General features: G+C 34.0%; 2 protein-coding genes across 3 annotated transcripts; both read right to left on the minus strand.

Annotated features, from left to right (window-relative positions):
* Positions 1-2,411: 2,411 nt before the first annotated feature.
* Positions 2,412-3,222, minus strand: LOC100265898 (uncharacterized). Its single transcript, XM_002271009.5, has one exon. It carries the CDS (start codon positions 3,024-3,026, stop codon positions 2,538-2,540), a length of 489 nt encoding a protein of 162 aa, XP_002271045.1. The 5' UTR covers positions 3,027-3,222; the 3' UTR covers positions 2,412-2,537.
* Positions 3,223-7,863: 4,641 nt separating this feature from the next.
* LOC100255615 (exocyst complex component SEC15B) lies at positions 7,864-12,663 on the minus strand. 2 transcript variants are annotated; one of them, XM_019221259.2, is made up of 2 exons: positions 10,083-12,663; positions 7,864-8,226 (listed from the first exon to the last, which is right to left on the minus strand). In XM_019221259.2, exon 1 carries the CDS (start codon positions 12,507-12,509, stop codon positions 10,101-10,103), a length of 2,409 nt encoding a protein of 802 aa, XP_019076804.1. In that variant the 5' UTR covers positions 12,510-12,663; the 3' UTR covers positions 7,864-8,226; positions 10,083-10,100. The 2 variants fall into 2 exon arrangements, with proteins under 2 accessions (XP_019076804.1, XP_002271146.1); XM_002271110.4 differs by lacking the exon at positions 7,864-8,226 and adding an exon at positions 8,405-8,926 and having other exon boundaries at positions 10,083-12,662.
* Positions 12,664-15,152: the final 2,489 nt, after the last annotated feature.

Here is a 15,152-nt window from a genome sequence, read left to right on the forward strand (position 1 = left end):
TGTTGATCTGCAAATTCAACAATTACACAGAGAAATATGCAACCACAAAGAACAAGAGCTTTGTCCTCTTCTAAGTCTTAATTTTGATTTCAGAGCCACCTGGAGATATTTGAAATACAGCAACCAGGACTTTTAAGCCCTGCCTTTAATGGTTGATGTGATTTTGTTACTTTCATTTTCAGAGGCAAGTGGGTGATAATGGTGTATGAGTCGTGCATGCCCCTGCTAATCACTATAAATGAGATGGGTACAGCCAGCTTATCTTGCTAGGACAAGTAGGAAACTAATCTCTTCACTTCTAATTCAGGCATTCGTCATAAACAAAGATTTGAGTGGCAAAGACAATGTTATATCACAGTTCTAGAGATGGTTAAACTAGATGATATTTCTTAATTTCATGATCCAACTGTACCTGCAACTTCAACAATGGGATATGTATATAGTACAATTCGTATTAGAGACACAAAGATTAGAATAGAAGAATCATAAATAATCCACAAATAACAAAATCCTAAGAAGGTAACCATATTCTGTGTATAACATGTCAAAAGGGGATAGAGGCTTATTTAGGTAAGCTCCTTTCACAAAAGGAAAGCCTACCAATGCCCCCATGTGTTGGCTCTATTTCATTCTATAATGGCCCACTCCGTCTCACATAGAGATTATTTGTTTTGGGTTTAATGCATCCTCAAGAATTTAAAACAGGACTATATAGTTAAGAGGATCCCACTACATAAATGATATAGTAAACTTTCTCCTTTATCCGATGTGGGATATCATAAGAAGATATTTACACACCATGCTTCCTCGTCAACATTGTGCCCATCCAAAATGGACACTCTCCTATGACCCCCGGATTTAACTCTTCTCGCTCTAGGGAAAAAAGAAAGATACAGCTCCAGTTGTTGCTCTATTCGATTCGGTTCATAATGTAACTTGGCTTCTTCTGGTGAGTCTAGTGGCTAAGTGTCCCACATGAGGTTATTCCTCAGCAACGTTAAAGCATGAATCATCAAATCCCAAACCCTTGTTTGTGCTTTCATCATGCAAACCACACTCTTGGGATGGCAGAGGATGACATGCAGTGGAATAGTTCATCCTTGTTAAAGCCCAAACATGCAACAACTCTTTACAACAAACCAAAGGACAATGTTTCCCAATATAACCTACTTTGAAGCATCCAAGTTGCTCTAATTAATCATGATATATCATTCCATAGACAAAAGATTTTGTTACAGCTAATGTGAGTTTCAGTCAACACAAAATTATACTCACAGATGCCTTCATTCCCAGTTACTGTTATGATTAACAGCCATGGCCCTAAACCCGTCCCTTCTTACTATGAGCTCAGTACAAAATTTTACAGAATGAAGCTCAGCTGTATTCATGAAAAGTTCAGGAAACCTCTTCTAATCATGCTGTCTAGCCAGCATTTTCTTCTCGTCAGCCTCTAATTTTCCTTATATGATTCAACTCTTGACAACTCTTATATTTGCGGCTCAAAAGATGTTACTCTCAAAATCCAAGTCTTTAAAAGTGTAACTTAGGAAGAAGGTGCCTAGATTTACATTTGCTGTACCATTCATCATCCAAAGACTATTTCTTGCACAACTCACCACCAATCCCATAGATACAAGTCCAGTGGCTGACTACTTTCCCACCTCCATTGCCTCAACATATTTGGGATCACAGCTTTCAAGTCACCCTAAGGGCTTGAAAGTTTTTAAGTTTAAGAAAAACCCCTTACTATGTCAAACTTGGCTAGTAATTCAGCCGAAAATGAAGTGTGTTACAAGTTGACGTAACAAGAGAAAAACATCCTCCTTAACCTATGTTCCTAAGAAAAAAATTTACTACTGTTGATGCGATATGGCATAAACCAGGCACATTGGCCATGTAAACTAGAACCAATGTCAACAACAAATGCCCTACTTGCTGATCATTAGTTTACCAAAAGAGACAAATCACACTTAAAACATCTAAACCAAACAAAATTTGAAAGTCAAGGAGGCTGGCTTCAGAAAGACGCTTCCCCATAATGGGGGACTCCAACAATCTTTTCCTCTTACAGCCCACGAGGAGCTGATTTGTCGAGAAAATAATATCCCACAAAAGCATTAAAGAGAACTCCTACTCCTACCCCTCCCCTCCACCCCACATCTTCTAGAAATCCATAAAGTGATTACAACTTCACAACATACACTAAAGTCACATGCTTTTCTCAGGAAAATTGTTTATCAGCTACCCATGAAACCAAATCACAGTTCCTCTCATTGTCCTTTGTGGGCGATATTCTATTTCAACCCACTTGGAATAAAACCAATAACACAAACGCACACACAAGAAGGAAAGAAAAAAAGAAGAAGCAATAATAGATGATAAATAAATACAATCAGAAAGAACCAAAACCATAAACAAAACCAAACCCACATACAAATTCAATAAATATTAGCATAACTGGGCAAAACCCAATTCAATTCTTCCAATATAATAAACAGCCCATCGTCCAAAATCCCTAATTTTTCAATTCCAAATCCCTAAATAGAAGACACAAAAGGGTTTGTTTTCAGCTTCCTTACTTGCCCATTAACGCAGTCTAGTCCACACCCACATTGTGGACACTCGAAAAAATTGTCAATCGGAAATGCCGCCGACGCTATCCCCACTGAGAACTCCATGTCGTCGCCGTTCCTAGTCACCTCCACAATATTAAGCCACAAAAACAACACCTTCACGCTTATACCACTCAGTTTCGTGAGCTTGTTTTGGGATATATACCCACTGATGGTTGATTTATATTTGAGTTGGTACGAACCCTCAAGTGAAAAGCCGCAGCTTCCGTTAAAATAGGCATTGAACTTCCCAGTATCCTTATCCAGATCGTAGCCAAGTGCACCTTTCGGGAGGAGACCCATCGGAAAATTGTAGCTCTGGAGGATTTCATACGCCGTCGGTGAGTCGTCGTCGGCGGTGACGATTGATGATAAAAAGATAACACAGAGGACAAGAACTGCCGGACGAGACATGTGTTTAGGTGTACAAGCTCCGATCTTTCTCTCCACCCGGATTATATTTTTCCCAATCCAGATTCCTCTGCCGTGGAGATAGATATAGTGTGGTCGTTTGGCCGCCAGGAAGAATGATGGTGGCGAGCCAAAGAAAAATGGTAACACGACAGAAGCGACACGTTTGGCTGTTTAAAAGACGACGTCGTTTGGAGGTTGAGTAAGAGAGATGCAATTTTTTTCATCCTTTTGTCGACGTGGGCCTTCGCAATTACAGCACGTGGGTGTTTTCACTTTGTAGTCAACCTAAATGTACGCAGATCTCCATGCCCTCTAAAAAAATGGCCAAAATTAATGGGAGTCGACCATTTGCAAAAACAAAACATAAAAAAATAAAAATAAAAATAAAAGAAAATAAAACTCATCTCCTTAATTTATTTTTTGGATGGCAAAATTTTTTGTTTTCTTTTTCTTTATTCTTTCTTCTCATCATTTTATGATGTTGGTATGGTTAAAAAAGGTGATTAGGCAAAAAATAAAATAAAAAAATCTTGGCTTTTTATTGAGTAAAATATAAAAAATATATATAAATAATAATATCATCCAAAATAGCAAAAAAATTGAGTGGACCCAAATTGTGATTAGATTATTGTTCAGATTTGATAGTTCGAGAATTTGACTCTTTAACGTCAGCAGATTCGAGTTTGACGAATAATGAAATCTTACATGTACGATACATGTTCATGTTCGTATCAGACAAATTTTATAAAATCATGTAATTAAAATATTCAAATTCAATCAAAGTCAAAATAAAATAAAAGAGGTATCTTTGTTATTATTGACAAAATATTTTTATTGTTACGGACAAAAGATTTATTGTAATGGTTGAAATTAAAAAGTGAATACTATATTTTAGATGCCAAAATATATTTTTATATGTCCATAATTTTGTTTTTTCTTACCATTGTTTTATGATCCTTTGTGGTAAATAACATTATTGACCAAAAAAATTAATTTTATTATTTTTGCATCGAGTAAAATAATAATACCATCATAGATAAAAAAAAAAAAAAAGTGATGAACATAAATTATCATTAAGTTAAAAATCAAATTTGATAGTTCAAAACTTCAAAAGTTTTGACTCTTTAACATCAACAAATTCAAGTTTAACAAATGATAAAGTCTCACCAATATGACATAGGTCTCATCTAATTTATTAAAAATATCATAATTTATACAAACATCGGACCAAATTTTATAGAAAAATATGACGGTGTTCTCAACAAAAGTCTTGTTTTAGATGTCAATTTTTTTTTCCATACTTTGCTTTTTTTTTTTTTATCTTCATTTTATGATCTCGGTGAGCTAAGTAACATGATTAGACACTATATATATATATATATATATATATATTCTTGAGAAAAAATATATCATTTTTCTTACTTGTTTATTAAATAAAATATAATAAAATACAATTAATAACAATGAGGTAAATAACAAAAATTTTGGTGGACCCAAATTATCATTCAATAGATAATCAAGATTGATGGTTCGAGGATTTGACTCTTTAATGCTAGTAAATTCAAGTTTGAGAAAAGATGAAATCTCACATATATGATAAAAAAATGCATCTAATTTATTAAAAATCTTATAAATTATACAAGTACAATATATATATATATATATATATATATATATATATATATATATATAAGACCGTGGAATTGAAAGAAAAAAAAATCAAATTCAAAATAAAATAAAAATGATCTATTTGTTATAATTAGAAAAAGATCTTTGCTATTATTGACAAAAGATTTAGTCAGATTATTGAAATCAAAAGGTGAATAGACATTTTAGATGCCAAAATATATTTTTATAAATTCCATAATTTTGTTTTTTTCTTTATTTTTCTTATCATCTTTTTATGATCTTGGTGTGATAAAAATAGTATGACTGGCACAAATAAAATAAAATATTTAGTTTTCTTGCTTTCCTTGTTAAGTAAAATAAAAATATCAACCTAACAAACAAAAAGTTTGGTAGACTTAAACTAACATTAGCTTAATAATCAAATTTGATAGTTCGGATTTTGACTCTTTAAGGTCTGAAAATTTAAATTTAACGGCTGATGAAGCATCACCAAAGTCACATCTAACTTATTAAAAATCTCATAATTTATACAAACAACATCAAATTAAAATTTAAATGATTACTAAATAACATTCTCATTATGAGCAAGTCTTATTTTAGATGTCAATAATTTTGTCTTTTGTATTTATTTTTTCATCATCATTTTATGGTCATGGTGTGGTAAAAAAATATATATTTTTCTTGGTTTTTTATTAAATAGAATACAAAAACTATAGATAAATAATAATATCATAAAAAATAATAAAAATTTAATGTCGGTAGATTCGAGTTCAAGGATTGTAACTCTTCAACATAGACAAATTCGCGTTTGACAAATGATGAAATCTTACATGTACAATATCAGTCACATCTAATTTATTAAAAATATTATAAATTGGACGTGCAACAGACAAATCTTATAATACTATGTAATTAAAAAAATTAAATCGAATCAAGTCAAAATAGAATAAAAAATATATCTTTATTATTATTGGTCAAAGATTTTTATCACTATTGATAAAAGATTTACTCAAATTATTGAAGTTAAAAAGTGAAAACTATATTTTAGATGCTAAAATATATTTTTATTTGTACATAATTTTTTTTTTCTTATCATCAAATATTGATTTTCTTATTTTTTTGTACCAAGTAAAATAATAATTACCATTATAGATAACAAAAAAAATTGATGAACCTAAACTATTAATAATCAAATTTGATAGTTCAGAGGTTTTAACTCTTTAACGTTAGTAAATTCAAGTTTAACAAATGATGACACATATCACATCTAACTTACTAAAAATATCATGATTTATACAAATAACATCGATTAAATTTTGTAAGAGTATTAAATTAAAAAAACAAAAAACAAAAAACAAAAAACAAATCCCATCAAATTCAAAATGGAATAAAAAGTACAATTTCATTAGCAAGGAGAGTCTTATTTTATATATATATTTTCTTACTTTTTTAAAATAAAACATATCAAAAAACAAATAATAACACCAATGTGAATAACAAAAATTTTGGTGGACCCAAATCATCAATAAGCTAATAGTCAAATGATTCAACTTTTTTATCCTTCTAACATGAAAAAAATTGAGTTTGACAAATGATGAAATCTTACAAATACAACACAAATTACATCTAATTTATTAAAAATCTCATAAATTATACAACAAGCATCTAAAACAATTTTATAAGATCACAAAATTACCAAAAAAATAAATAAATAATCCAATGGTATCAAAGACAAAAGAGAATAAAAAAAAAATATACTCTACTGTTGACAATACTCTTTCTTAAAGTGAAATTCACTGAATAAGGGTATCAATTGTAGATGCCAAAACATATTTTAATATGTCCAAAGCTTTCAAAATATTATTTTGAGGGAGCTTTGCAGTGTAAAGTGGGATACAAATATTAAATTCATTACCACCATAAAGTTACTTTGTGATGATTAAACAAGAGATCAAATGTGTGCATGCCATGAAACCACTTGATAATAGGTGATTAAAGTTAGGCCCAATGTCATTTGTAGGGGAGACATTGTTGGGTAGAAAATTTTTGGCAATTGATACTTACGAATATTAAATTTACAAATTGTTCCTACTATTTGTTTAAATAAATTAGGAAAAAAGAGAGAGAATTATTTTGCTTTTAATTAAGAATGTTCAATTCAATTGGGTTGAATATCACTATGGGGTCACCTTTGTCCAGAGGTATAGCTCATTATGCCTTGGAAAGAATCTTTACCATTCTAGTAATTCGAATCCATATGATCAAATATGATTTAATCTAAAGATCTACCAAAAGGGAAATTAAAAAAAAAGGCTATAGTTGAATTTAAATAAATATTTTTCAATTATTAAAATTACCAGTTATTGTTTTTGTAAAAACATTTGTTTAGAATACGGTTTTAAGTTAAGATGACAAAGTAACCTAATTCGTTAAATAAATTGATAATATTTTAATACAAATTTGATTCAAATTGATTCATTTAATAATTTTATTTAGTACTTAATTTAATTATAAATTTAAATTATTTAACATATATTTTACTTGTTTTAAATTTATTTTAAAACAAATATCAGACTTAACTCAATTTGATTATTAAATAAAAAATGATTATTAACATGTTACCTTTTTAATAATTAGATAATATTCAAATTTATGTTTTTAACTCGATTATAATAACATGTGAAGTTAGTGGTACGAAAGATCGACCATATATTCGGCAGTTTTTCAATCAGTGCGTACCTTAGCTGAAGCATAAGTTATGTTATTGGGCAAGGCATTCGAAAACAATACCGAACTCCAAGAAGACTTGACGATAAAATGTCTAAGATGATGAGGCGATGCTGGCCTGTGGGTATTTGCTGATTAAGGGATGCCAGGTTCTCATAAGGGAATAAACCCATCAATCTATCTAGGGACTCTTCCTAGTATTGTTTAAAGCATACTTTTTCAGTGGTATAGCATTGAAATATACTTTTTCGACATCTATTGAAAAAATGTCATCAATTAGATGATATCATGTCTGCATTTGTTTATACCATCTTCGAGATCTCATTACTTTGTACCTCGATCTTGTCCATTGTACCATGATCTCATTTCTTTGTGCCTTACTATATATTTGTAATTTTTTTCGACAGTTAAAATTTCACCATACATTTTTCAACGACCCAGATTCAAAGTTACTAATTCAGTTCCTTGACATTTTCTTGAGTATCCAAACCACCTCCTGTAACTTAAGAACTCAGATAGCATAATGATTTAACATTTTACTAGCAATGTCTTGACACATGTTCTAAGAGAAAGAAAGGAAAAAAAAGGGTAACCACAGTACTTCATTTGATGGCTCCCTATTCACCTGGCCCATCCTATTTCCCAAACCACAATCCCAAATCCATACACCTAGACAGTTCACACTGCAGAGGGAGATGAAAATTACAACATAAAAATCTCGAATAAGCATGGCCTACAAGACAAAAACCACAGGGAATCAGAAAAACAAGGGCAAACGGAGCTTGTGCATGTCCCTCTTTTGACAATGAGTTTTGACTGAGAAGGCAAATAAGATTTCCATCACCTGACACAGCTAGATTGCATCAGCAGTTCTCAGAGTGTTTGAAATAAATCCATACAGAATAAGTGTATCACCTTCTTCACTAACAATTTAGCAGCATCTACTGCTTTTACTTCTAGCTAATGAGTCCATACGAGATGTGATAACAAAAACTGTGTAAAGAACAGTTCCCTCACAAAAATTAAAAAGAGAAAAGCATCTTAGGAAAATTCATAAAATCATGAAATAATAGAATACATAATCTTTCTCATCAATCAATCTTCATACTTTCTTCACATGCTGAACAACACCAAGAATGAATCTCAGTAGGCTAAAAAAATCGTTGTGTAGCTCAACCAGCAGCCTCACTTATTAAAGAAAATGGCAGTGTAAAACAAATTATAATGAAGAATGTAGCAAATGTGCATAAAACCATAAATCTGCCAAGAAGGCCAGTGTCCGATCATGATCAAAAGAGGAAAATGACAATATGGGGCACAACACTTCTCTTCCATCACTGCCACCTAGGGCTTCAACCCTGAAAATTTCTGTCATTTCCTTGAGAAGTAAATGTTCTTTCCCCATCCTTTTTCGTCTAATTTATTATTAATTTTTTGCCTTCCAGTTAGATGGAAATGAACCTGAAAACTCCCTCATCTCCAGCCCAAGGACTTGCCACTTAAGCTAGGCGTCAAGCTCGATTCTGGTACTTCCCACCATCATCCTAATAAAGAAAAAACAGCTTTAGGACTTTTATTCTCTCTCTCTGACTATGGTCAAGAATATGGAGCATTGCAATGAGATTGCCAACTTAATCAGTGTTAGCTTTGCACATGATTTGCTGGTTAGGAATGGTCCACATCATTGCAACAAGATGACATAAAAGGGTCTTCAGCAAATAAACCAAAGGCTCCCCAAGAGCTATGATCACAATATTGCACATATCAAGGTTTATGAAAAGCAAATGGAAAGTCATACCATTCAATTCTCTTAGCCAAGTACTGATGATTATTTTGCAATTTTATAGAATGCAAATCTCATTAATGAAATAGTGGGTCCCACTAACTTCAATGTGAACCTCGTATATGGAAATGATGAAAAGGCTTTTATGGACTACTAGCAAAGTTCCCAACTCATCACCCAAGGAGCCTTGCTCCATCTATGTTCAACACCAATCCAAGTTCACTGTTGCAACCCATCAAAAGAAACCTAAATCTTCAACCAATAACAAGAAACTTTGAGTCTTGTTATGCTACTTCCATCCATGTCATTTCAACAATCATCTTCTATTTGCACCCTAAACAAGCATCAAACCAACTCATTACCTACATTACAATTGGAATTCATACTTCAGTTAGCATTTTCATGTCTTATTACCCATTAGTAGTAGTTCTAGTCTCTCACTCACACTCAGAAGGCCTAATGTAAGGCATATGTAAGCTTAAACATGCAACAGGAAGGCATCTGTAGAGAATATAGTCAATACCAGTGTCCAACTCACTCTCTTACTTACACATGTAAGCTTAAACATGCAATAGGATGGCAACTGTATAGATTACAGTCATTACAGCCAATCCCACTCCTGGACACCTACCATCCGATGCACAAGTGCATAGAATTGCATTTATATTTTATACTATATCTACTGAAGGATATAAAAGTTAAAATAACAGAAAATTCCATCATATGGCTACAAAGAATTTAGTACAACCAATGCATAAATACGAGTAATACATACAAAATGAAATATGCACATCGCACAACATAATTAAAAAATTACTGGTAGGGCTTATCAGCAAGCAACCAAAGTTAGCAATGAACCACTACGACACAATGCCAATCACGAATAAGAGGTAGGGGGAAAGTAAACCAAACTGTACCTATAGCTTGATATCGAATCAGCTCACATCCCTGAGTCTTTTTATCAATGTATCCAAAGACTTCTTTTTGGGGTTCTGCTTGAGTCCCCTCCCTCCAAAGGTTCCAAATAGCCTGTCTGAAGGATCTCTTAACTTCTCTGAAATTGCGATAACTTTCCTGTAGTCCAAAGCATTATAACTCCTCTCCCTGATTACAGGATTCAGAAAATTCTCTGGGTGGTTGCTCAGTAGCAAATTAATCAATTGCCTTCCCTCAGAAAGAGCAGTTTTCAACTGATTAGCATCTGCTTCTGACAGAAGTGAAGCTTGATTGTCTGCAAATGATTCTAACAACCGAATATCAACATCAATCCCCATAACTGCATTTACATTGAACCTCTTAACGGAATCCCCAAGGAGAGTCCCAACAATCTTTTCTGATATGTGAGAAAGAACATCTTGTAAAACTCTTTTAAGAACCTTAGCTGGGAGTATCTGCTGAGCGGTTGAAACTAAAGTTTCCAAATATATAATCACCTCATTCACAAATTCATTTCCACTCTGTGGAGGCTCATCAGCCATCCAGTTCACATTTTCAATCAATGTCATGAACCCATCAACCTTTGCCTTCAGCAACCCAGAAAGCATCTCTTCCGCTGCATCACGGGCATTGTTCAGTGGAAACTGTCTCCTACCCCTTTCTGCCATTCTCAAAGGAATGCCCGAAAGCTGTGCAGCATGACGAAAGAAGAAATCACAAGCACGCTCTAGTACAACCATATTTGCTGCAACCTGCATTGCCTGGGAGACACCATGAATTGATGTATTAGTAAGCTTTAACAGAGCCCCATCCAGAACCTCATTCAACAGCCTATCCAAATACTTCTTCACAACATCATAGAATTCTAGCTGGCCGCCATATGACATGAAGCTCACAGAATCCTCAATAAATGACCGCACGATGCGGCAACAATCCGGCACCGTAGATGAAAATGGGGCAACAAAAGGAAATGCTGGTGTTATATCTGACGTTTGTAACTGAAATGAAAGTACATTCATTGAATACTCATACTCTTTTTTCATTAACATCTGTTCAAACTTGTCAGCTGCAAGCACTTCTCCGATCTGCTTACGACAATCAGATAACAACAACTCATGGTATTTGTCCCGGTGCTTGCTTAAAACATCTAGCAAAGGATCAACTGGGTACCCATACCGCCGCAGTGTAACTCCAAGCAAACTCACATAGTCCTTTATCAACAAAAGATGATTTGCAGTTTGCATTCTCGAAAACTGATCCTCTAATACAGAACACATTTTGCTAACAGCAGTTTCCCACAAATTCTCTACATCCATTTTCAAAATTAAACCTCCACTAGTCCTAAGAACTCGATCTTCTACTATAAAGAATCCAGCAATTTGCGCAAAAAATGTCTGATGAGATTCGAGAAAAGGTGTCATTGAGGACACCTGAAAGTCCGAAGTCAATTGAAGTTTGCGATTCTCAAAATAGTACTGTCTGAACCGATCTTCAAGCCCTAGGGTTTGGTGTATATGATAAGCCCTATATAGAGAAGTCAAATCAAACCCTAGCACACCACTACTACCATTGTTATAGCCATCCTTACCTTGATCACCGAGTCCATCATCGTCATCTTCTTCTTCCAAAGCATAAACACAGTCTCTTAAACTAAGTCGAGTCTGTTCCTCGGCTTGCCGTTGTTTGATGCGAAGCTCCTCCTCTCGCTGCCTTGCAGATGACGCTTGTCCAATCGCCAATTGCCCAAGATTCCTACTCACTATTCGAATCTCCACAAGCCAATCCCCAAACTCCTTATTGATCTTCCTCTCGATATACGATCGAATCTCCGGGATCTGCTTCTCTAGCATTTTCCGCAGCGTCGACGACGGAGTTTTGTCAATGAATTCACCCTCAATCGAATCAACACACTTCAAAGCCATGTAGAAATTGTTATTCGACAAATGAAGATTGGCTCTGGAGCAAAGATCCGCCAATTTCACACACTTACGAACCGACTCAAGCGCGAGGCTCACGTTCTGGCTAATGTTTCGAGCCTCCACGAAGGCGTCAAGCGACGAGAGAAGAGGCCCGGCGACGGACTGTAGTTTGATGTTGGAATTAGAGAGTGATGATTTGAGGGAATCAACATCGGAGAGGAGAGATCGGAGGTCGTCCACGGCCATGATGAAGTCTTGGTAGTGCGCTTTGCAGACCTCTTCGATTTCCGACTCTTTTGATCGGGCGAAGTGGCGTAGGTGGTGAAGCAGCGTCTCCGGCTTGCCAGAGGTGAAGGCTTTGCGAACGAAGGGACCGAGATCTTCATTGTTGCAGATGGCGGAGGAGAGGAGAAGTTGATCAAACTTCTCAGAGGAGTCGCCGTCGGCGGCCGCCGGGGCCACTTTGCGGCGCATTTTCGACGACTGCATCGTTGTTTAACCGTTGGAGACGGCGAAGGAGCAGCGGCTACGGTCACGGACAGAGGGGATTTAGGGACCGAAGATTTGGCCTGGACAGAGAGGCGTTTTCACTTTCACTAAAATGCCACTGCAAATGTGGAGAATGACCCAGACTAGTAGGGCCTGGGACGGGTATAATGGTAAATTAATTGACAAGATGTGATTATTTGACTTTGATGATTCCTCGACGGCGGCGTCACCGGATATGTGTCCAAGCTTGGGACTCAGAAACACAAACTCTTGACGCGTCAAAATACAATTGGAACAACTGGTAAATTTGTCCTGTTCCGCAAATAATTCTGTAGTTTGGATTAAAGAATTACCAGGATCAATTATACTACATAACCAGATTTTGTTTCTAACTTTTTAAAAATAAAACAAGTGAACAACTAGAAATTATTGTTTTTCTATATTATGATTAAAATTAAATAATTAAATTAATTATGATTAAAAAAATTAAAACTTGATAGTTAAACTACTATTAAAAATATTTTAAAATAATATATTTATAAATTTACAATTTAAAATATGTCATAGTTATGTTATAATAGGCTTAGTGCATTAGAGTCTTATTGTATCTATGAATTATTTCAATTAATAAATAATCAAATTTAAATTATTTATTAAACAAGTGGATATTATTGAATGGATCCTATCCACTTTAAAAACCATGAAAATATAAGATCTATAATTTACAATATCTTATTTGAGATTAGAGTATATAAATTTACTTGATTGTTTTACCAACTTATTCTCTAATACTTATAAGTTGTACTTTGATCTAGGTCTACGACATAACACCTCCAATACTCTAATGGGTTCCTCTTAGTCTATAAGGAGATGCAGTTGTTTTCAACAAATCTAAAATTCAACCATATGAATTCTTTTTAAAAAGATTGGGAATGATAGAGCAAGTTAGTTGATTTTTTCAAAGTGTCCAACCCTAGATCGGCTAGAGTTTATATAAGGTTACAAACTAAGATTTATAGAATTTTCTAAAAATAATACTCCGTGAATTTTCAAAAACAAATTGTCATATTTTAACAGATTTTGAATGACTGATTGAGGGCATTTAACCATCGCTCCAACCCCTCCTATTTTTCCAAAACATCAATTTAAACATTTTAGTTCATATAAAAAAAATATGAATCCACTTTAACCTTTCAATCACTTTAACTTGCCATCAAATAAACTTTTTTAGGCTTACTTAAGACTTTTTGATTGAGACAACAACTTTAAATCTTAAGTGGAGAGTAAGGTACTATTTGTTTTCTTTTTTACTTAGTTTTAAATAGAATTTTAATACTTTATAGTATTAGGTACATTGTTTTATTTTTGTAATATTTTATTTTTATTAAGTATTAAAAAAAAACTAACATGTTACTTTTTTTATTTAGAAAAAATCAAGTTTTTTTTGTACGATAAAAAATTTATAATAAGTCATAAAAAAATAGAAAAATAATTGACCTAAAGTCCGAAAGTAAATTGTTTTCAGTAAAAAAAAAAAATCACCCTCTAAATAATTATTTAAAAAGTTTCATGTATTATTATCAAGTTTAATAATTTCATATACTAATTTTTATCTTCATTTATCATTTTCCTCTATGAAAAGCATTATACCATTACATCCCCCTTTTCCTTGAAATCATTTATCATTACTATTGTACCAAATTCAATCAATTTAAATTAATCCTTTATACTATTATATGATGGGATATTTTTAATTACTATTTTTTTTTTTAAATTTCATATTTTGATATGTGTAGAGTCCGTAGACCCCTCTTGGACCAAGGGGTATTTTCATATCATCCCGAGAAGAGCTAGTAGCTTGTTTTTAGAGTGGGGGCCGGTTTTCGAATGAGCCAAGCTGCATGGACACATGGCTAAGGACACCACCACCTTGCTATGGTGGTGGTTGGGATGGAGACCTTTGGTTGAACATGAAACAATAGAGTAGCCGGACAGAAATGGAGAGATATTTATAGAGAATGAGGAGTTTTGAGGGGAGGAGGACTGAGCATGAGATTGAGAGAAAGATAGAGAGCAAGAAATATGGGTGAGCTAAGAAAAAAACCGGAGAGCGGGGATTGAGAGAAAAAAACAAAATTTTTATATAAAAAGGGGACATTTTGAGAGAAAAAACAAGGGAGCTTTCCGGCAACCCCTCCACCAACAACTCCACCACCCGTCACTCCATCAGCCACTCCGCCACCTGCAACCCCTCCACCGATTCCTCTCGCCTCTCCACCACCAGCGGAGGCTCTTGGATCGATCTCGGACGGAATCTCACCAGGCTAACTGCGAACAATGTGAATGGAGTGGAAAGGTTGTGGTCGATGAAGAAGGTGGCCGTGAGCTTGGCATTTGGATTGAAACTGAGCTTGATGATCTGAGAGAGAAAGAGCACCGGGAGAAAGAGAGAGGAGTCTTCTAGGTGATAGATTTTCTCTTCTTATATCTGCTTCTAGATGTTAGTTTTCTCTCCTAAAAATCCATAATGGGTAAGGGAAAGGTTCACGTCAACATTGTCAAATGGGTTTTTGATGTATTCAAATGGGTCAATTCTCTTTTGGATGATTTTACTTTAAACCAGAAAAATTATTCTTAGTTTCC

This window comes from Vitis vinifera, chromosome 7 (genome assembly GCF_030704535.1).
Source record: "Vitis vinifera cultivar Pinot Noir 40024 chromosome 7, ASM3070453v1".
NCBI classification, from domain to species: domain Eukaryota; kingdom Viridiplantae; phylum Streptophyta; class Magnoliopsida; order Vitales; family Vitaceae; genus Vitis; species Vitis vinifera.

Bases quoted from the DNA above. Each gene is read 5' to 3' on its own strand.
- LOC100255615 (XM_019221259.2), bottom strand. From the start codon at position 12,509: ATGCAGTCGTCGAAAATGCGCCGCAAAGTGGCCCCGGCGGCCGCCGAC.
- LOC100265898 (XM_002271009.5), bottom strand. From the start codon at position 3,026: ATGTCTCGTCCGGCAGTTCTTGTCCTCTGTGTTATCTTTTTATCATCA.